The sequence below is a fragment of the Bombyx mandarina genome, chromosome A1 (genome assembly GCF_030267445.1).
Source record: "Bombyx mandarina strain Sakado chromosome A1, ASM3026744v2".
Classification (NCBI taxonomy): domain Eukaryota; kingdom Metazoa; phylum Arthropoda; class Insecta; order Lepidoptera; family Bombycidae; genus Bombyx; species Bombyx mandarina.
Window position 1 is genome coordinate 12,459,242 of NC_143234.1, and position 24,178 is coordinate 12,483,419.

Sequence of the window (24,178 nt, forward strand, 5' to 3'; positions counted from 1 at the left end):
AAGTCTTTTGTAGTCCTCAGTCATTACACGTTCTCATTTTATTCTGAAATAAAGTGTCAAATAGAACAGAAATAAACACCTTCAACAACTAACGACCGGGATCCTCTGAATGTTGTCTTGCTGGCGTTCATTAAGTCTTTATATTCATTACTGGTACAGAGATGGAGTCTAAAATAGAATCTGTGAGTATGGTGTTATGTTTTAGTTTTATAGTAATCGTCTAACTTTAAGGAATGTTTGTTCCGTGGCAAAACACAGCCTACCAGTAGATACGAAACTTTTAAAATGCTTCGTGTTTCGATATTTAATACGCAATCTTCTTTCTTCTTTTTTGTTTATTGCTTAGATGGGTGGACGGGCTCACATACCTCCTGGTGTTAAGTGGTTACTGAAGCCCATAGACGTATACAACGTAAATGCGCCACCCACCTTGAGATATAAGTTCTAAGGTCTCAAGTATAGTTACATCTGTATAGTGTCTCCACCTTATCTCACTAGGTGGGGTCGGCACAGCTAATTTTTCTCTACCATTCTCTTCTATCAGCCGTCAAACTCACTCCTCTTTCTCTCATATCGTCATTCGCACACTCCATCTATATCTTCTTCTGTTGACCTCTTCCTCTTTTCTACATTGCACTACCATTTTTAATACACAATGTTATTCATTCATCATTAGGGTCGCTTCAGAGACGCGTTAAGTATTTCATTGGAAGATTCGGTACATGCCTGCGAGATTTGAACGCCGATATGGTCGTAGCGTTTTACTACCGTACCCCACAAAAGCAAGCAACCACAAAACATTATCTTAACACCAGGTGGGCTGTGTCAACCTACCGAAGCAGTAAAAAATATATTATATTGTGACCCTTGATTCGTCTCTGTGTTTTATAAACGATTTGAACTCGCGAAGCTCTGGTTACATAAAACGTACACTCGGGTTTTTCTTCAAACGCATCATTACAAATACAATGACTTGTTGACAATGTCAATGCTCATATTTTGAAGGGTCAGTCACCGAATAGCGTTAGCAGAAGAGGTAGCTGCCTTCTAATCTATATATAAGTATATAAAAATGAATTACTGTTCGTTAGTCTCGCTAAAACTCGAGAACGGCTGGACTTTTTTGGCTAATTTTGGTCTTGAATTATTTGTGGAAGTCCAGAGAAGGTTTACAAGTTAGATAAATATGAAAATGCTCGGAATTAAATAAAAATAACAATTTTGTTTTCACTTTCATGTGTCCCCCGTCGGACGGATTCCTTTTGTTTGTTTTAAGTTTATTTTATACCAAAGTTGAAGTCTTTTATTTATCGATTGAGGCACTACGAAGTCTGCCGTGTCAGCTAGTAAGATAATAAAAATAGTAATAAAAAAAACGCAGGATTAATTAGCAAGCAAAATTTAAAATTAATAATTCTTTCTTTTGAACTTTACATTACTATACATTTTCGTCGTGACGCCAAAAATGAGCTAATCCCTACAAATAAATGTAGGGATTAGCTCATTCAGTCAGTTTACAAGTAATCATGCCGCACAGAAGTTACAGGAGGCTATTCATAGAGAATCAAATTAAGCAACAAGGTAATCTAATTCGTCTTTACCCAGGATTCGTCGAGTGTACTTTTTATGTTCACGTAGATAAAACGGATTACATTTGACGTGAATGACTAAGACGCGTTATACAGACAATATTATTGTTTTTCCGCACGGGTAGGTACCACCGCCCTGCCTATTTCAGCCGTGAAGCAGTAATGCGTTTCGGCTTGAAGGGTGGGGCAGCCGTTGTAACTATACTGGAGACCTTAGAGCTTATATCTTAAGGTGGGTGGCGCATTTACGTTGTAGATGTCTATGGGCCCCAGTAACCACTTAACACCAGGTGGGCTGTGAGCTCGTCCACCAATCTAAGCAAAAAACAAAAGTACCGAAAATAAAACTACATACACAGTCCAATTTTCACGTCATCACTGATCCTCCTGATCCATTAACGGTGCTTTTAGGCATTACAAGCACCGGTCACCGTCCTCGTCGAACTCGTCGCTTGCGACGAAGGGCTCGACGAGCGAATTAACCCACAGACACAGCCCACTGAATTTCTCGCCGGATCTTCTCAGTGGGTCGCGTGCCGATCCGGTGGTAGATTCTGCGAAGCACTGCTCTCACTAGGGTCAGTGTTAGCAACTCTCCGGTTTGAGCCCCGTGAGTTCACCTACACACGCTAAGGTAAGTTGACATAGCCTCTCAAGGCTATCAGCATAGGTAAGACAAAAAAGGGCTTTGAATGCCGATATCAATTACAAGGATACTGATTGGAGGCTCCGCCTTAACGCAAACAAGACTATCTAATCTACTTACCCCCCGGAACTTAGCTAAGTAACTGCTTAACTTTACTTCAAACATCAGATTCTTGGGACTTGCGTATTCCAACATTCGGTAAGGAAGCCGCTTCGGCAGGATCTTCCGCCCAGCGGGTAAGATATCTGGGTAGCCCTACGCGGTCAGAATATTGATGTTTGAAACTTGTATTCGTGCAACCTTATATTGAAATTGTCGTTAGCGAGATTCAGGAATCTGTCAAATATCTTGTTGGATAATACCTCCCGAATTTTTACAACAGCCAATAATAATTTACTATTAAGAAACACAACATGTTGTAAGTATACGACAAAGGGTAGATTTTCCACGGAGCGTATGTAATTGTTTGGTATACCGTCAGTCCGAATGTTGTTGTTCGGAACTTGTATGTACGCAAGCTTATCTTGAAAATGTCATATATATCTACCTCTTAGGCTTATGGCGTTTCCTTTTAGATTTCGCCAATGTCAAGTGTATATAATACTCTGCTTTCTATAGCGTGCTTCATGAACGAGCAAGGTCACAGATAGCCACTAAGAATTAAGCGAGGAGCTAAGAATGTTTGATGACAGGTTCTTTGTTGGTTTACGAAAATGTCATAAGCGATATTCAATCATCTGTCAAATATCTTGTGTTCTGTGATGGTTACCCGCCACAATATCTCTGATCTAAATAACGATATATGTAGTTTGAATAGCTAACCAAACTAACAACTAACTTCGCGTCTTTCCTATTGATCCCGTCGGGATATTAGATCAAAATTTTTAAAATTATTATATTTTCATCGGTCCGATGATGTGTGTGCAAATTTACAATTTGATATTGAAATATATGTAAATGACATTCAAAGATTTCATCACATACAAACAAGAAAAGTTTAAAAGGCGTTGTGGCCTAAAGGATAAGACGTCCGGTGCATCCGTATCGAGCGATGCACCGGTGTTCGAATCTCGCTGGCGGGTACCAATTTTTCTAATGAAATACGTACTCAACAAATGTTCACGATTGACTTCCACGGTGAAAGAATAACATCGTGCAATAAAAATCAAACCCGCAAAATCGTAATTTGCGTAATTACGACCCTGCCTATTTCTGCCGTGAAGCAGTGATGCGTTTTGGTTTAAAGGGTGGGGCAGCCGTTCTAACTATACTTGAGACCTTAGAACTTATATCTCAAGGTGGGTGGCGCATTTACGTCGTAGATGTCTCTGGGCTCCAGTAACCACTTAACACCAGGTGGGCTGTGAACTTGTCCACCCATCTAAGCAATAAAAAAAGACAATGACCTAGTTGCTGGAGATAGGTCACGTACCAGCATATATTAATTTGAGAGCTTGACTATTGTGAATTCCCCGTTAAACCTTCTGAACTTTTTATGTCAATAGCCCTTCTATTTAACAAACCGCTTGTAATATAATACGACTCAGTAATGTCCACTAAGCGAATTGGTACAGTCAGCATTGTTTCTGAGTCCTTAGATATTTCGATGTCCATTGTGACTATTTGCTGTGTGTTCGATAATGCACGCCATACTCAAATAAGAAGAAAGTGAAGGAAAAACAGAAAAACTTCGTAGAGTTGGGCTCGTCGGGTCGCCCTCCCGTCCCTACAAGAGTTATAAAAAAAAAACTCAAAACGCCTAATTTAGCAGGTTTTATTAAGATTTTACGACACGACCAGACGGAAAGCAAGTTATTGTTGCACTGTTACGTAGACAACAATAAAAACCGGTTCGAAGTCACGAAAACATTTGTCAAAAACTATTTTTTGATCTTTTATGTATCAAAATGGTTCTCTCATATACGTTTTTTTTTATGGCTTAGATGAGTGGACGAGCTCACAGCCCACCTGGTGATAAGTGGTTACTGAAACCCATATACATCTACAACGTAAATGCGCCACGCACCTTGAGATATAAGTTCTAAGGTCTCAGTGTACGGCTGCCCCACCCAAAATTACAAGAATAAAGTGTTTTAAGATAAATTTTGTCGTTAAATACTTAATGTAAATATTATGTACGTATAATATAATGATGTACGTATTTGACAGGAACAATAAGATACAAATGCTACAATTACCCTGGACGAATTGTTTTTACATCCGCGCCGTACTGTTTTGGTGAAAGACACACATTAATTGTGTTGCTTTGATCAATTTAATTGGTTTCACGTTTTATTGAACATCGATGTATAAATTTTCTAAATGAAAATTCAATGGTAATAAGGATTATAAATGTTTGAAAAGGTTTTTAATTTATTACAAAAAAAAATTTCAAATGAATAATAATATTCTCTTAAATTTGTCCCTTTTTTGCTGTTTTTGCGATAGAACTGAATTATTTTAATTTTTAATTACGTGGGATGGATGAATGGACGGTCTAACTGTTGATAACCGGTTTACGGAGTTCACTGCAGAGAGAAACGACGGCTCAACATAACATAAGCGCTCTGAAGAATTATTCGAGATGATACTATCATCTCGTTTTTACCATCGCACCGCTATTCACCGGAGTAGAGTTCATCCATACTACCTGGAGCCACTGCGTTCATCCACAGTGCGTTTCCAGAGGTCTTTTTTGCCTCGCATCATCCGGCTATGGAATGAGCTCCCCTCCACGGTGTTTCCCGAGCGCTGTGACATGTCCTTCTTCAAACGAGGCTTGTGGAGAGTATTAAGCGGTAGGCAGCGGCTTGGCTCTGCCCTTGGCATTGCTGAAGCCCATGAGCGACGGTAACCACTCACCATCAGGTGGGCCGTATGCTCGTTTGCCTACAAGGTCAATAAAAAAAACATAAGTTCTTAGAGCCGTTAATATTACGACTAGTTACTGCACAATTACTCTACTTAATTTAAAGTGAATCTTCCAGAGCGAGTAGGAGCAGGCCGGACCAAGTAGACCTGGCGGCGTACTGTGGCAGTGGTAATGAAGACGGCTAACCTGGTCCCGAGAAGAATGCGCTAACACCGCTTTTGATGGCAAGATACTGCTGAAGATTTCTACCTCACCCCCTATCATGACCGTAAACAATTAGACCTCTTGTGAGTCCGCACGGGTAGGTACCACCACCCCGCCTATTTCTGCCGTGAAGCAGTAATGCGTTTCGGTTTGAAGGGTGAGGCAGCCGTTGTAACTATACTGAGACCTTAGAACTTATATTTCAAGGTGGGTTGCGCATTTACGTTGTAGATGTCTATGGGTTCTAATAACCACATAACACCAGGTGGGCTGTGAGCTCGTCCACCCATCTAGGCAATAAAAAACAAAAAAAAACGACCATAAGTAATTGTGTCAATATTATTGGCAATATCGAACGCTGACATCAGTGTAAAATGCACTAAAAATCGGATAAAAACGGGTTTTGTAACCGAGTGCTACATTCAACAGTATTTAAATTTAAGTCAGCAGTCAGCGTTCGGTCTCCGCGAGCTACGCACGTAGACCCGTCGTCTGCTCCGCGCTACGAAGCTACGTACATTGTAATTTCCCAATTCCGTGATGCTACGACTAAGTCTCAGTTTAAATAAAGAAAAGTAATATGTATTTTATTTTACTAGCATATTTTAATTTAAAAAAAGTTATCAAAAATAAATATTAAAGACTTGTGGTTCGATTTAAATAATTTTTATACATAGTGTTTCATTTTCACGACGTTTGTTTTATAAAGTATTTAAAATGTAAAAAGAGTGCAATTTAAATTAAAATATCAAAATTTTACTTTCATGTGAAATTAAGTTTTAAACTTATTTGTTTAAGTACGTAAATTGAGTGTAAAGTGTTTTTTTTTGAAACCGTATCGAGATCGACAAATCAATGTAATATAATAATACAAAAATCCGGACTTTTTATTATAAAAATGGTCGAATTCACACGAGAAAATGAAACTGTGTCTGAACTAATATCGCGCTGCACGAATATCTCACACTTCGACTGCACCGAAGACGCGATGCTGTGGGTGATGATGGGACCACGAAGGCTTCCCCTGCAGAAAATCGTGCCCATATCGGTACTGCTCCTGGTTATATTCGTAACGGGAGTGGTGGGAAATCTGACCGTCTGTGTGGTCATAGTACGACACCCCACGATGCATACTGCCACCAATTATTATCTTTTCAGTCTGGCGCTCAGTGACTTGTTGCTTCTATTATTTGGTAAGTTAATTTTGGGTACCTATCTTCCTAGGAAGGTATTTTTTAATATTACTAGCAAATGAAATGAGTATCGAATTCAAATTTCGCCATTCTTATTGATCACGGCGTGTAGAGCTAATAGTTACAGACTCGACAATACTAAGAGAAACGCGATGTAAAAATCAGCTTTTCCCTCACTAATCCAAGTCCGATACAAGTCTTATCGGCTGCTCCACCCTTCAAACCGGAAAATCCTAAAGATATATAGTAAAACTAGCTTTTGCCCGCGACTTCGTCCGCGTGGAATAGTTCACAAATAATGCTTTATTTTTGAACAAATTTGTTTAACATAAAAAAACGTTATAGTGAGCCAACCTTAATATTTAGACATTTGCTGTCAATAATTTTTTTTAGATCTTTTAAAGGAGAATAATTCTCTCATACATTACTTTAGCGAAACTTTAACCGTTTCCGCAGCGCACGAAATGGAAGCTCTCAAAAGGTAAAAAAAAACTCCGATTTTGAAGCATTATTTATTGGTGTTCCGCCTGCATTGGTCTTAGCGTGATGTTATTTAGCCAATAGCCTTTCTCGATAAATGGGCTATCTAACACTGAAAGAAATTTTCAAATCGGACCAGTACTTCCTGAGATTAGCGCGTTGAAACAAACAAACTCTTCAGCTTTATAATATTAGTATAGAAGTATAGATATCGAAGGGCGGCTAACAGGAAAGTTTACTTGTAGACGCGCGACTTTCCCAAAGTCCTATCCCAACGCAGGACGAAACTTTTCTAAATAAATCTGAAGTTTATATGTGTTTACGTGCGACAGTGTTAGAAAGCAAGTGATCTGTATTTCTGGCACTATCAATATCAGTGAACGGAGGATGCCACTTATTGCCAACTTTTTAAAATAATCCTTCTTTTATCTTAGTGATTTTGGTTAGGATATTATGCCAAAGTAATAAAATTATTGTATTAACACATTGACCGCCATTTAGGTAATGTAATAAAAATCAAACCCGCCAAATTATAATTTGCGTAATTTGGTTTGCGTAGTTTCGATTAGTTTCTTACTGGTGGTACGACCTCTTGTGGGTCCGCACGGGTAGGTACCACCACCCCGTCTATTTCTGCCGTGAAGCAGTGATGCGTTTCGGCTTGAAGGGTGGGGCAGCCGTTGTAACTATACTGAAACGTTAGAATTTATATCTCAAGGTGGGTGGCGCATTTGCGTTGTAAATGTCTATGGGCTCCAGTAACCACTTAACACCAGGTAGACTGTGAGCTCGTCCAACCATCTGAGAAATAAATAAAAATAAAAAATTGTGATTTTGGTCAGGAATTGTGCCAAAGTAATAAAATTACTGTATTAACACATTGACCGCTATTTAGGTAACCTACGCCCTACACGCGTACTGCAGTAATTATGTCGATTTCTCTCTACTATCTTCTTATTAAGGCACCGGAATATCTAGTTGACTCTGGGAAAGACGAATCCGAAGATACTGAGAATGAATCTATTTCTAATTTCGAATTTCTACACTAAAAACAAAAGAAGGCAAAGTTAAGGCAATCCACGCGCTTACGCTTAGTAACAGAACAGACAGTATTAATTAATATATATAGTGTGGATTGGGAGAGGCCTATGTCTGATGATGATATTATATATAGCAGGGGTGACCAACTTGATTAGAACCAAGATCTGCTGTTTACTGACGAAGCCCGGTGCGATCTACCAATGACATTTCTTGAAATTTAATGAAAGAATACAGTTTAATATACAAATAAGTATCACAGTATATTTTATTTTATTAAAAAGATTAACATAAGACTGAAGTTTAATCTAAGTAACTACTTTTTAGTGTGAGCATTACGTCTGAGTATCTTACCCTAGTTTGTAAAATCAGGTTGGTATTTGGAAATTGCCTTAAGGAATTCAATTTATGTGCGTCTGTTAAGCGAGAACGTTGCTTAATTTTTATTTGTTTTAAGCAGGAAAATGCAAAGTCACATAAATATTAATTAATAATTTGTTAATTTTTTTTTTATTTTTTTTTATTGCTTAGATGTGCGGACGAGCTCACAGCCCACCTGGTGTTAAGTGGTTACTGGAGCCCATAGACATCTACAACGTAAATGCGCCACACACCTTGAGATATAGTTCTAAGGTCTCAGTATAGTCACAACGGCTGCCCCACCCTTCAAACCGAAACGCATTACTGCTTCACGGCAGAAATAGGCAGGGTGGTGGTACCTACCCGTGCGGACTCACAAGAGGTCCTACCACCAGTAAAAATATTGTTACGTCGGTAAGAGTAATGCCATCTATCGCCGAATAGTCGAACGAATATCGAAGGATCTAGTAGCATCTAGAACGCTCGAGGAGTACAATACCACCTATTGTCAGATAGCGGAAACACATAATACTCGACTTTTGTGGAATATTCTCGACGATTCTAGGGATTTCGTCTCGACTATAAAAGCATTGCAGAGATGGCACGCAGTTAGTAATAGGAACTACTCGAAGCGAAGCAGTAAACGGATCACCTGAAGCGGAAGAAGCGAATTGAGAATTTTAAAGTGTTTGTGAAGTGTTTTAAGTGTTCTAAGTGCTAAGTTGTACTTCGGTAGATTTTTTTCATTTATCTCGAACCCCAGCGCGTAACAATATGTTGAACGAAATCATATTTAACAAATGATTTAAGATGAAGATGGTACGCGCACCGGTTTGTGATTACGTTGCGCAGTCTCTCCTATGTATCTGTGTTTTACCACGATCGAGATTTGAAGTTAATCGGACGTCTTCAAGTCTGTGAAAACGGCGCTTAAAGATTAGATTACATTACAAACAAAGATACAATCGTCCCAAGTTGGTAAGGCGTGTTAACACGTTGACTGCGTTTTGATGTTTAAAAAATCCCAAGCGCGACTGTCCACTAGTGCGACGCGTTCTTTCGCTCGATGCGGGAGACAACTATGTCCACATTTCTATGGGAATGGGTATATCGAATAACGGTCCTTTCTGAAGCCTATGCAGTTTCAGACTCACTGTAAGGAAGTCCAATCTTGCCTCGAAAAGTCCTCATACGCACTGACTGAAACTCCCTTAAAAATTGCCCAGCAGTCAAAGTGTTAATGATGATAACTTCTATCAGGCGACGTTCATTAATACCACACAGTCTTTTGGACTTCTTTCACGAAGTCCAGTAGGAGGGAAATTATAATTTATTTTTTATTCGTGTGTAATGGAATCTTCGTCTACATAGAGGCTCCGTCTAGACCAGGGGTGGGAAAATATTTTGATAGTCGGGCCACATTGCAGATGAAAATTTGACCTCGGACCAAACAGTTTTTTTTCTAATTTTATATTGTGCGACTATTATACATACTGTAATTGTTCAGTTATCATAATTATGTTATAGAATAGGAGGCGCTGAAAAGAGCGGTTGTCCGGGAGAAAATTTTGGCTCCCACCGGCCCTGATAACGTGTATCAGTATTGCTTAATATTTTATCTAATGCACCAATTTATGTTAGACAAAAACTCATATTTGTGTTTTTAATAATAATACAGATATACAATGCTTCACGGGCCAGACTAAATTCTACGGCTGCGGGCCGCCATTTACCCAGGCCTGGTCTAGACCAACATAAAAAGTCATTCATGTGGATTCAAATCGAAGCACTGTTGACTCTTAACACTCGGAGAAACTCGCTTTTAATTGAGCTAGAACGCGGCACCGAACTAATAATCCCTTGTAACTCGTTAATACAAATCCGTTTACGATATAAACGTTTTGATTATAATAAAATTGTAGAATTGAAATCGTGGCGCATAAAATAAAATTATTCAACTTTTGCACTTTTACGTTTCTTTTCCAAAATTTTCTTTATTGTATTAATTAAAAAATAATTGACACCTTTTTTACTCTTTGCTCATTTAACCGTCATCGCCATCTTCCTTTTCTCCGTCTTTCTCTTTTCCCTTTCTTGCCGTTTTCTCTCACTAACTTCTTAACGCTCCGTTCCACACTCTTTTCATACGTTCCGTTCTTACATATCCTACATTTTCATAAATTAACAACCGTTCTCATTACTGCTTCACGGTAGAAATAGGCGGAGCGGTGATACCTACCCGTGCGGACTCACAAGAGGTCCTATCACCAGTAAGGTAATTATAAGTTTATGGGTCATTTTTTAAGTTTTGATACCCGCTGAAGCCGAAATGTTTATTAAGATTTACTCTCTTGGCTTGGCTAAGTTTTTACTGTCACCGTCATTTTTACGCTGAAGCTCAGCTAGGGGAATGAATAAATTTGTAACAAATTTTGCTGAAGATTTATTTGGTACAAAACTTATATCCTCTTCTTTACTTTGACGTCATACAAAATTAAATTAATATAAATATGATAAACTAGCGACCCGCCCTCGCTTCGCTTCGGAAACACTAAAACACACATGAAACAAAAAAAAAATTTAAAAAAAATTTAAAAAGTAGCCTATGTTCATCAGGGACAACGTCGGCTTCTAATGGAAAAAGAATTTTTCAAATCGGTCCAGTAGTTTCGGAGCCTATTCGAAACAAACAAACAAACAAATCTTTCCTCTTTATAATATTAGTATAGATTATTTATATATAATTGAAATTATTAATCACTACATAGTATAAAACAAAGTCGCTTTCTCTGTCCTTATATCTGTCTGTCCCTATGTATGCTTAAATCTTTAAAACTACGCAACGGATTTTGATGCAGTTTCTTTAATAGATAGAGTGATTAAAGAGGAAGGTTTATATATATAATAACATCCATTAAATAGTTGACAAATACTGCTATCAATAATAAATTACAGTTTCCTAAGCGAAGCGAGGGCGGGTCGCTAGTATATAAATAAAATAAAGCTGATTTTCACTTCTAATTAAAATTTAGCAGTTTGGGCAATGTTTTTCCTAAAATGATGTTTAGCTCTGTACTCTGTCGGCTGCGTGTTGACATTGTTAATGAAATGTCATTTAATATAATTCGGTCGCATGTGAATCTAGCTTTTTCAAAAGCGTATTTCATAGAAACCATAAGCAAATTGGGTCACACCGGTCTTCGAACCTCAAACCGCAGACACTGTAATCATCTAATTTTATGGTTATTAAATTACATTGGACCTATGTAAATAGGACCTTTTCAATCTACCTAATAGCTGAAATGGTACTTTTCCTAGAATAGTTTACGCGTAAAATAGTTGAGCCAGATGATCCTTTGCACGGCCCATGCGGTGTTAAGTGGTTACCGGGACTTATAGATTATACAATGCGGATTCTGGTACCTCAATACACAATTTTTTTTTCATTTTCAACCCTTACCTACGACCACCCCCAACATGCAAACAGTCAGATCAACATACATACATTATTAAAAATACGTAGGACATTGATGCTATCAATACTTGACGCGCTCGATTATGTCCATGCAACAGTATTTTTTTACATTTTTGATAATCTATAGCCACTCCCCCCACCAATGAAAACGTATACATTATATAACATTTTTTTCTTCTTATCATCTAAGCTTTGCATCTCAATAGGTCTCTATGACGCTCGAGTAAACCCCATTTAGGATCGTGGGCTCCCCTACTACAAAGACTAAGTCTTAATCACATGGCGGGACAGGGCGTATGCTCATACTATAAGTAATATAAAAAATAAACGAGTCAATTAACGCTCCAAAAAGTTTTCTATAAATCCACTTTTATGGTAGGTAGTAGATTAGCTCTGCCCCTGGCATTGCTGACGTCCATGGGTGACGGTAACCACTTACCATCAGGTGGGCAGTATGCCCGTCTGCCTACAAAGGCAATAAAAAATTTTCTTTTAATAATAAAACTGCAAGAAGGTTTAAAGGCATGTCCTTTCAGAGAAAATGAGTTATGTTAATTAAAAAAACATTAGCCGCTGAGTTTGTTTAGCCAGTTCGCCTTTTTTTGAAATGAAAAACCAGTATTTTTATAACATTTAAATTGAATTAAACAATTTCAATTCGGAAACCGGAACGTACTGTTGGATTTCCCTTACACCAACATAATTTTTATGTCATTACTAGCTGACCCGGCAGACTTCGTAGTGCCTCAATCGGTAAATAAGAGACCTAAAATTTTGTATAAAATAAACTTAAATCAAACAAAAGGAATCCGTTCGACGGGGGACACATCAAAGGAAAAACAAAATTGTATTTTTTATTTAATTTCGAGCATTTTCATATTTATTTACCTTTTAAACCTTCTCTGGACTTCCACAAATAATTCAAGACCAAAATTAGCCAAATCGGTCCAGCCGTTCTCGAGTTTTAGCGAGACTAACGAACAGAAATTCATTTTTATATATATATAGAAGATAGAAGAAGATTGAATCCCTAATACGCTATGCTGTCGTCGAATCTATGAATTATATTCAATTGCTAAGACTATACACGCGCCACCTCTGATCAGTTGATAGTGCTACAACAGACGGCTTCCCTGTAGTGCCAACAACAACCATTTTAAGTTTAATCACAATAACAATTTAACGGCTTAGAAATGCACACAGGAAAAACGTTTCTGTTTAGATAGATAAGCATGTTATAGACACTGTTATGTGACGGGTTCGAACCACATTCTTTATAGGCAATGGAATCCTGATGTTTCAGCGTGTTCCAAGCATCATGATCACGGTTTGACTTAAGATTGCGCCGCGAGTCTGGTTGTAGTGTTGACCGCGGGAACCCCCTACTTTTACCGGGTTCTGACCCCGGACAGAGACCGGACGTCACGTGTAAGAGCGCAGGGGAGTTGTTTAGTGCGGTAGGGTCCTAAAACTCCTTGGGCCCGCGGTCTGCGCCCAACATCTGCAGATCGTCAAGTCCCACATACCTACTACACTGCGGGTAGCGTCAATATTAAGTGTTTCATCTATGGGTGAGATGCTAGGAGCAGACAAATTTGTCTATCTTCTTTTTCGACCGGTTTTTACCACTGGAACTCGACGGCTCGATGACATGACAGATACCTATTTTTTGTTCAAGTTTTGATGATATGAGATTCAGATGGAGACGTGATGATAGTACCGGGTAGATGCGATCTCTAGAGGCAACAAGTATTGCCACAAGCCGCATTTTCACTCGCAGGGTGTGTTGTGACTTTCCATCGAACTGTAGTTCTACGGAACTGTTGCGAAAGACCAACCGATTGGTAGTGTGTCGCGCTTCCAGCCTAGCAGGTTGGTTCCGGTCCAGCGGGGTATTCCGGGACACCAGACCGCCGAGGGCAGCCTGACGTGCTGCCGTACCATGATAATTGACGTAGTGTCATCGACTATAGCCTCGTGGACTCTGCCGGCTAGATCCTCGGGGTGAGCTACGGTTCTGGTTGTACTATTGACCGCGGTAAATACCTACTTTACCCGGGCTCTGTCGGGTGGGGATCGAGCGTTGAACAATAGTACAGGGGAGTTGTTTAGTGGATGGGCCTAATTACAGTATTTGGCCTGCGTTTACCATCTCTCGTCGAGTCCCACATATACCGCAACCTCGCAACCCGGGAACCTCGTATGGAGGCTCGACCTCCATTCTAAATAAACGGTGTGTTGTGAGCCTCTAAGCGTTTATAGCATCGTCCTGCACATAAAGTGTGTGCGTGTGTGCGTGCGTGCGTGCGTGTGTGTGTGTGTGTGTGTGTGTGTGCGCGCGCGTGCGTGCGTCTGCGTGTGTGTGTGTGTGTGTGTCTGTGTGTGTGCGCGTGTGCCAGCTAGTGAACTGTTGCTTTTGAGATTAGCTCTACATCAAATATTTCGAGAATTTTGGTATATATGCAGTGCCCGATGAGATTCATTTCCAATATTTAGTTGAAACATAGACTCAGATTTATAACTATAGTATATACTTTACATGAAAATTTCGTGTAAGAGTTATATTCTATGCAAATTAACCGTCTAGAATTTCAAACAGTTTCAAATTCTAAGTTGAATAATAATATTATTTAGAGTAGAAAAATTAGACAGAAGCTTTTAAGTAAATGCGATGTTAACTCAAAATGGAACTGATCATAGACATTTGTTTTTTTTTATTGGGGAACTTGGCACAAATGGGTTACGAACTAACAGCTAAGCTATAACAATGGCTCCAAATGTATTGCATTTATCGTAGTGGGCATTTTTTCCAGTTAGGTAGTTACTGGAGCCCATAGATATCTACAACGTAAATGCCGCCACCCACCTTGAGATATGCGTTCTAGGGTCTCAGTATAGTTACAACGGCTGCTCCACCCATCAAACCGAAACGCATTACCGCTTCACGGCTGAAGTAGGCAGGGTGGTGGTACTTACCTGTGCGAAATCACAACACGCCCTAACAGCAGTACTTACGCAAATTATAATTTTGCGGGTTTGATGTTTATCACACGATCCTGATATTCCTACGATATTCCTTCACCGTGGAAGTCAATCGTGAACGTTTGTTAAGTACGTATTTCATTAGAAAAATTAGTACCCGCCTGCGGGATTCGAATATCGTTGCATCGCTTGAATGCACCGGACGTCTTATCCTTTAGGCCCCGACGACTTCAGGTCACTGTCTGATGATTTTGCGTCGGTAGCTCTACAACGTGTTGTTTTAAGAATAATGTTCAATGTCTCAACTGTATTGTTGCAGTAACTGCACAACGATTGTTACATCATTAAAGCACAATTAATGCACCGGACGTCTTATCCTTTAGGCCACGACGACTTCCAAATTCTGGCGTCTATTCTCGAATGTCACCGATGCGGTATATTATGTTCAAAGTCAAAACTAATGGGCACATAGTACTGGAGATAGTTTTATTGCTGATGGATCGTCTTCTGGCCGCACACGAATAAATTTTACCACCCTATTTATTTTTGGCGGTGAGCAGTTCTGCGTTCCAGGTTGTGGGGTGGGGTGGGAACACTAAACAAGTGACACATCAAACCCCACGCCTCGAGATTTGTACTGGCGTAAACCTTGTGATTTATATTGGCTTCAGTGACTACTACAAGGTTGGTTTCTTCGTCTAATAACAGCAGTAAAGAACTTGCTTTATGATTGTCTTATTTGTCAATGTCAGAGGTGACATTAACAGTGTCTAACCATAAAAGTTTCCGAACACAAGCTATCGTGTTTATTACAGTGAGATCGAAGTAAATGCTGGCTTAGGGTTTAATTTCCAAGGAAATATAATAATAATAAGCCTTTTTTATTTCTTGTTTTACAGTCTTAGGTGGATGTACTATATTACATCAAACAACAAATTTGAATTTTATTAGTAAGCTTAAGTTATTATTATTTTTTATATTCCTTGTAGGCAGACGAGAATACGGCCCACCTGATTGTGAGTGGTTACCGTCACCCATGGACTTCAGCAATGCCAGGGGCAGAGCCAAGCCGCTGCCTACCGATAAGTTATGTTAGTAATATAAGTACGTGTATTAAAATAATAATTATAATCTTTTTTTTTTTTTATTGCCTTTGTAGGCAGACGGCTTTACGGCCCACCTGATGGTGAGTGGTTACCGTCGCCCATGGACTTCAGCAATGCCGGGGCAGAGCCAAGCCGCTGCCTACATAAAGATAAACAGGAAATCCCTGTTTGGGTACAGGCCTCCTCCAAAGATGCCCCTTTTTTGTCTGTCTTGTGCCATAATACAAAGTGCCACTTTATGCCGGCTGGTCTTTTCAGATCCTCTTCCCAGCGAGCTAAGGCACTCCCTTTCTCTCTCTTGCCTTGTGGTCCTTCCCACTTGGTCACTCGTGTGGTCCACCTTCTGTCAGACATTCTCGCTACATATCCAGCCCAATGTCATTTCAGTTTTAGAGCAAAGCCACAGCGTTTTTAACTTTAGTGATGTCTCTTAACTTTGCGTGTCTTATTTTGTCCATATTCCTTATAATATATTCAACATGTATTGATCTCTAAACCACTTTGACATGTATTGATTTTATCCATGACTTGTTTAGAGAATATATTTCTACTACACTACTGCTACTGGAAGGCAATAATAGATTTGGTGGTACCTACCCATAGGATAAAATATGGTGTAACATCAGTAACTAGTATTATAACAAAACAACAACAGTAAATAGTGACTCTAATAAATAAATAATCTCTCAAGACCAGATTACCAAATCCGATTATCAAAATTTTATACCAATAGGATTTGTATGGTAAATGAATAGTGACGTTGTTCATTGAGTAGTGACGTTATTATGCATTATAGTACGTTTTTGACATCACGTGTATGAGTTGAATTATTATGAATGTTATTTGTGACATTTTAAACTTAAAGGACGTTCATTTCGAACTGAATATATCAATTAAAACACTGGGCGTATTCCAAGATACGCGTCTTTAAATGATATGGTAAGAAGGACGCTCACTACAGTCAATGTTCTGGCTGTCTTGGAACCCATCGGAATTTTGAGGTCAGATGGGAAAAGGCCCGATGGAGTCACGCTAATTCCATGGTCAGTTGGTAGGTGCCTGGTATGGGATGCTACTTGTGTGGATACTATGGCTCCCTGTCATTTAGATGGTACTTCCTCCCGCCCCGGTTCAGCTGCAGCTTCAGCAGAAATTTCAAAAAAGCGGAAGTATTTGGGTTTGGGGTCTTCTTATTCTTTTTTGCCTTTCGCGGTTGAGACGATGGGCCCTTGGGGCCCTGAAGCAAAGAAATTTTTGTCAGAAATCTCCAAACGCTTGAAGGAGGTTACACGTGATGCTAAGGCTGGCTGGTACTTTGCACAGAGAGTGAGTCTGGCTGTCCAACGAGGTAACGTAGCCAGTATCTTGGGAACTGTGGTGGTTTTACTGGTGGTAGGACCTCTTGTGAGTCCGCGCGGGTGGGTACCACCGCCCTGCCTATTTCTGCCGTGAAGCAGTAATGCGTTTCGGTTTGAAGGGTGGGGCAGCCGTTGTAACTATACTGAGATCTTAGAACTTCTATCTCAAGGTGGGTGGCGCATTTACGTTGTGGATATCTATGGCCTCCAGTAACCACTTAACACCAGGTGGGCTGTGAGCTCGTCCACCAACATAAGCAACAAAAAAAAAAAAAACTGTGCCTCCTTCAAGCGCATTGGAAGATTTGTTCTATTGTGTGAGTTGATTTATGTTAAATTATTTTGATTTGTTATATTATAAAATTAAAGTTATATTATACCAAAAATAAATGAATGAATGATTAAAACACGATCATTATTGTAAACTGAAATACAATTATCAAGAGGCACGCTTATTAACAGTATCAGCCGTCTTAGGCTTTCACGATTATTATTGATGATATTAAATAACTTTCGAGACCTTTGTAGCGGTCGCGGTAACATAGACAAAGGAGTGAGAATGCTATAAATTTAAATAACGTGACCCACGCGATTAGAGCCGCTTCAAATTATGATTCGCTAAGCTTGGAAATGATAATTGGATTATTTAGGCAGACCATTAAAGCAGTGGTTTTGTCTAGATACGTCGATTTATATTGAAATTGGTAATGGGCAAGTTTTTAAATGACAGCCGCGTGGTAAGAGAAGACCTGGTTACCCTGTACGAGCGAGATGAGGACTGCCGGCATGATCTGGACCAGGAGTAAGCGCAATACTGGATCAAGTGGAGACAACTTTTGAGAGCCCTATGTACCAGCGGGTACACTAGGACAGCTGTTGTAACTATACTGAGACCTTAGAACTCATATATCAAGGTGGGTGACGGCATTTACGTTGTAGATATGTATGGGCTCCAGTAACCACCATGCAATAAAAAAAAAAACAAAATAAAAAAGTCAGTTCGAATATAAATGGTCACTTCTATTCTATTCTATGTTATATCATAATATATTGATATTGTCTAAGAACCGAACCTATCTTCGTGAATCGTATTTTAACAAAGGGAACCTTTGGGACTCTTTATAAGTTTGCTCCCAAACAGACGGCGAAAGACTATCGTTAAGCTCAATCATCTGCAACCGTTTTTCCTACCTAAGCTGAGAGCCTTGAGAGGCTATTTCAGCGTAACCTTAATTAGTAGGTGAGCTCACGGGGCTCAAACCGGAGTGAAGCTAACACTGACCCTAGCAAGAGCAGTGCTTCGCAGATTCTACCACCGGATCGGAAACGCAACCCACTGACTGAGAAGATCCGGCGAGAAACTCAGTGGGCTGTGTCTATGGGTTAATTTACTCGCCGAGCCCTTCGTCGCAAGCGACGGGTTCGACGAGGACGGTGACCGGTGCCTGTGGTGAGAATCTTTTATTGCACTAAATTAAAAAAAAATAAGTCGACCATTTGCAACATTTCTGAAAATGTAATTAGTTAAAAGTTTCCAAGTATCTGTGAGACCTAGGGACCGTATTCGGCGTACTGAGAAGTCAAGCTGTATTGTCTTTTTTTGAATGAAATGGGATTTTTCTGGCTGAGTGATTTGTAAAATCTCTCGGGTAGGCATTGGTACTATGGTTATTTCTGTATTTAAAGTGAAACTTTTATTACATCTTCTCAAACTTTTTCGTCTGTGTGTTGCATGTCGCGTGACGCTCGTCAGAGCAGCTAAGGCCAATATGGCGGCGCCTATAGTTCGCAGCAGCTGACCGTGTAGTATATTGGCTATTACTCATTTGTGCTAGTGCTCCACGCTATTTTGTTTGTTTTTGTCTGTGTTTAATGTAAATGTTGTTTGTCAAAGTTCAATGTCTATTCACTTTTACTGTTGTTTCATAAAACCACACAATCCTTTTATACAATTTTTCATTATATTGCCCTTGTTTGCAGATGAGCATATGGCCGACCTGGTGTGGAGTGGTTACCGCCGCTCATGGACATCAGCAATGCCAAGAGCTGAGCTAAGGCACTGCCTGCCGTTAAGTACTCTCCACAAGCTTCGTTTGAAGAAGGACATTTCATAACGTTCGGAAAACACCGTAGAGGAGAGTTCATTCAAAAGCAGGATATTACGTGGTTAAAAAAGGTCTCTGGAAACGCGCTGTGGATGAATGCAGTGGTTCTAGGTAGTGTCGATGAACTCTATTCCAGTGGCGGGCAGTAAGATGGTAAAAACGAGATGATCATCTCAAATAACTTCTCAACACCAAACAGTTACGCATTATGGTTTGAAGTGTGAGATCACTGTGCTACAATACTGCACTGCAATGTGCACTGGACATTGAACACGATGCAGGATGCAAGCGGTAGGCAGCGGCCTGGCTCTGCCTCTGGCATTGCTGTAGTCCATGGGCGACGGTAACCACTCACCATCAGGTGGGACGTGTGCTCGTCTGCCTACAAGGGTAATAAAAAAAGGAGGGACCCGGAAACTATATATGTTCTATATGTTAGAAAATCGTGAACTCCTATAGTTTAACCAGTAATTCATCAGACACACACATACGACCCTGGTTTTTCATATGCCAATGGTAAACATATGCCAAATGTTCCTATTCATCTTTCCCTTCTATTCAGTTTTGAGGATAGAGTTAACCTTTTTTTTTCCAAATGTAATTTATTTAAGATTCACATCTCATGGCAGGTTTAAGGGCGTTGTCTCCTCCTCATCACTGAGGGTCGTGACTGCCCCGCTGCATCAATCTCTCTTGTACGATTGTTCTCCATCTGCTGCGATCCTGGGCCTCGTGGAGGGCATCGTTGATGTCCAGACAAGACCGAATTTGATCCGACCGTCTCGTGAGACTGCGTCTTCTGGGACGTTTACCCTCTATCCTGCCCGTCACGATCAGCTGCTCAAGGGTGTGAACGTTGAGGGAGTCGTAGAAACAGAAAAAAATGTTATAAGTCATAAATATTCAATACACATATGAAAATTATTTCTGTGGCAGCTTAGCAAACATAGATTTTTGGCGGGAACGCGAGGAGTGAAGTTCTGTGATTTGTTTTATTTTGTCTATTTAGTGTTTCTTCAGGTTTAAATGTGTAATAAAGGTGGCTTATTAACTGTTTAGTATCTGTGAAATTGCACAAACGTGGGAAAATGAAAAGCTACTGGACGTAACTTCTTGAGATCCTCCAAAAAGTCCACTGAAAAAATCTTACTATATTTCATCCCATATCATCTCGTATCATTCCATATCATATCATCTCATTTCATCCCATATCATCTCGTATCATCCCATATCATATCATCTCATTTCATTTAATTTCATCCCAGTTGATTAATGTCTCAAATTAATCATCTTCATATCATTTCATTTCATGCACTCCATATTATCATTTTTCATAAAAATAAGAATATAAATCAAACTAAGACATGACTTAAAGGTCTTAGTTACAAGGTTATAAAAACTCTTAAAAAAAATTGGTAAGCATATGTGATGTACATGTTGCGGGTAGCCATCATACAACGCAAGATAATTGACAGATGCCTGAATCTCGCTTACGACATTTTCAAGATAAAGCGCATATAAACAAGTTCCGAACAACAACATTCGGACCGTCGGTCTACCGAGCAAATATCACCCGCTCGTTGGAAGATCTTCCCTTTGTCGTATACCCCCAAACTGGTGACCCCGACGTGATTTGAACACACAACCTTCTGTTAAATATTAAACCATAACCATAACCATAAATATTAAACACGCACGCATCGCTAATGCGACTAGTATTTTCGTCATAGTTTAAGCTCCAATATTTATCAGTGAGGTGAGCTCCATACGTCTGTTTACACCACAACAAATCTACAATACTAATACAACATTTACCCTCTAATTTTATAATAAAAAAATCTTGAATCACAATTTCCTTAATTACTGCCTTTTGAAGATCTCCCAGATCTTACTTAAGGCTATTCAAAAGATAAATGAAAAACTCGAGAATACGCAGGGTCCGGGAGCGAGCGAAGCAAAAAAAAAATTATGGTATAGTTAGCTCGCGAAAAAGCAATTGCCTAATATTCCACGGCTTACTGACTGTGTAGGCTTAATTTTCCTTTCAAATTTTATTAAGGTGTTATTTTATATAATTTTGAACTTACTAGATACGATGATTATACGTAGAATGACAATAAACAATATTCGTTAATTTGTATGTGTATAGTTGTCCTTTTTGTAACATAATAATAATAATAATGGAGGACGCCACGCACAAGATGTACTTCGACAGAGCCATACTAACTGACAAAACTATACAAATAAATAGGCCAGATATAACTCTAATTGATAAAATAAATAAAGTAGTGCATTTAATAGACATAGCAGCTCCTAACACCCATAGTATACAGAAAACAATAACTGAACAAATACATAAATATATAGAATTAAAGGAGGAAATCACTAGAGTTTGGAAAATGAGTAAAGTATATTTTATAGTGCGCCGCTGGTGCTTTCCAGCTCTGAAGTCATACCAAAGCACCTGCACCACTCCATCAAGCTATTAGATTTACTCATAAATATATTTTTTACCATGCAAAGAGCCACAATTTAAAATACGTGCCGGATTGTTCGGAAGTTTTTGCAGGACGAAACGTCAGACGAAATCAAAACTGAAAATGAACTGCACTTGGCGTAGTAGGTCTGTGGTTTTTTAGTGTTTAGCGAAATTCATAAAAGTTCGAGAATAAAAACTTCGTGCAGGATAATAATAATAAATTTCGCATTTTATTTCCCATCACCTAAGTATTATATGTAAATGTTCTTAAACATGACTTTTACATTTGGATGTATTTATAATTTTACACCTTTTTATATATTAGATTTTTTCTTTAGTGTTGTTGATTGATTTGCCTACATCAAACTTTTTCTTCGATAGGAACCCCTATTTGAATACAGGCCTCCTCCAGCTTATTCTTTCATAGTCCTTAGTTCGTTTCATACATTCTTTAACAGCGGTGACTATGATATCATCACTCTATATATTATATATTTCACTATGGGGAACCATAAAGAGAAGCTCGTCCACTGAGGGCCTTGTATTTTTTAGAAAAAGAATATGCATGCGAGTATGCTTAAAGTCGTCACTAACTAATTCGTTGAACTCTGCACAAAAGCTCTCAGACAGTCAAATCACCAAAGCTTTTCGGTCGATTATTAATATTTACGAGTTTTAAATTCGAGGTAGAAAGGATATTCGACTTTCTAAACATAACCAACTGGGGGACTGTCTACTGAATATTTTTTGTAAGCGTCGATTGAAGAGGAACAGTCATAGCACTCCTGAAAATCGTGGGGGAGAATTCATGACAGAGTCGTAGGGTATGTGGCAAAAGCATACTTTTAAATGAAGCTGTTGTGTGATGATAAGCGTAAACTCTGCCGAAATATCATCAAAGCTTATCACCTTGATCAAACGGATGTAATAATCAATAAGAATAATTCGAGCTTTTCTAGTTTTAGCATCCGATTAAGACCAGACGAGTCACCTATCAACATGAGATCATTTGTTTAGCTTAGCTAATAAAACAAACCGATCCCACCAATTCCGTCCACGAACGAGAACAGATGAAAATTTAATATCTAGGTATTGCCTAATGCGATTCGTCACATTAAACTTCAATTTAATTACAGGACTCAACTCATTTGTGTTCGGTATTTCGAGAATTGCAACTGATCTATAGCATCGACTTGAGTTCTAGTGGGATTTTTTAAGTGAACACATCAAAATGTTGCCTTGGTATTCGTATCAGCAAGTGGCCCCACTGAAATGTGAGCACCCCAACAATGCCATTGCGTACCGTACAATATTCTCGTTAGAAAAAAAAACCAGTAGGCCCATCGAGTTTCTCGCCGGATCTTCTTATTAGGTCGCGATTCCGATCCGGTGGTAGATACAGCGAAACAGTGCTCTTGCTAGGGCTAGTGTTAGCAAATTCTCTCAGGTTGAGCCCGTGAACCCACCTCCCGTCCGGGCGTAGTTGAAATAGCTCCTTAGGCTACCAGTGAAAAGGTAGGGGAAAAAAGAAACAGTAACGCCATGAAAGTGCCTGCCGAAATTATTCATTACACAATTGTCACGTATGATCTTACAACAATAATCTATATATATAAAAAATTAATTGCTGTTCGTTAGTCTCGCTAAAACTCAAGAACGGCTGCACCGATTTGGCTACTTTTGATCTTGAATTATTCGTGGAAGTCCAGAGAAGGTTTAAAAAGTAGATAAATATAAAAATGCTCGGAATTAAATAAAAATAACAAATTTGTTTTCCCTTTGATGTCCCCCCCGTCGGACGGATTCCTTTTGTTTGTTTTAAGTTTATTTTATACAAAAGTTTAGGTCTTTCGTTTATCGATTGAGGCACTACGAGGTCTGCCGAGTCTGCTAGCTTTAAATATATTTTTTTATTATCATCACCATTATTTGGTGGTCTGAAGGATAATTGAGGTAAGAGAACCCTAATAAATATGGTAAACTCTACTATGGCGGTGAATGATATAATGATACATGGAGACATGGTTCTTCGTATTCTTTTACGTTTTCTTAAATATTTTACGGTTTATTTGTGGCAGTACCGAATTAAATCAGTGATTCTTCGAACTATAGAATCGGCGCTAAGTGATTCCATCATTAAGCCTAAAGCATGAAAAATACCGCTTTCAAAGTAATTTCAGTGTGTCAGCTTGACGAATAGCCTGTTTTTTGTAAAGAATTTTGTGAAATTTGGGAACGCAGACATAAGAACCTAATTCATAAAATAAAATAAAAATGCTTAATGTGGAAAA

At 39.1% G+C, this 24,178-nt stretch overlaps 1 protein-coding gene across 2 annotated transcripts in view; it reads left to right on the plus strand.

Annotated features, from left to right (window-relative positions):
* The first annotated feature begins 6,127 nt into the window (after nt 1–6,127).
* Nucleotides 6,128–24,178, plus strand: part of NGR-A27 (neuropeptide receptor A27) — a 66,695-nt gene continuing 48,644 nt past the window's right edge. For both annotated transcript variants that reach the window (XM_089739505.1, XM_028179810.2), the window contains exon 1: nt 6,128–6,504. In XM_089739505.1, coding sequence (XP_089595631.1) covers nt 6,210–6,504 — 295 coding nt within the window. In that variant the 5' untranslated portion in view covers nt 6,128–6,209. The remainder of the gene's footprint in view (nt 6,505–24,178) is intronic.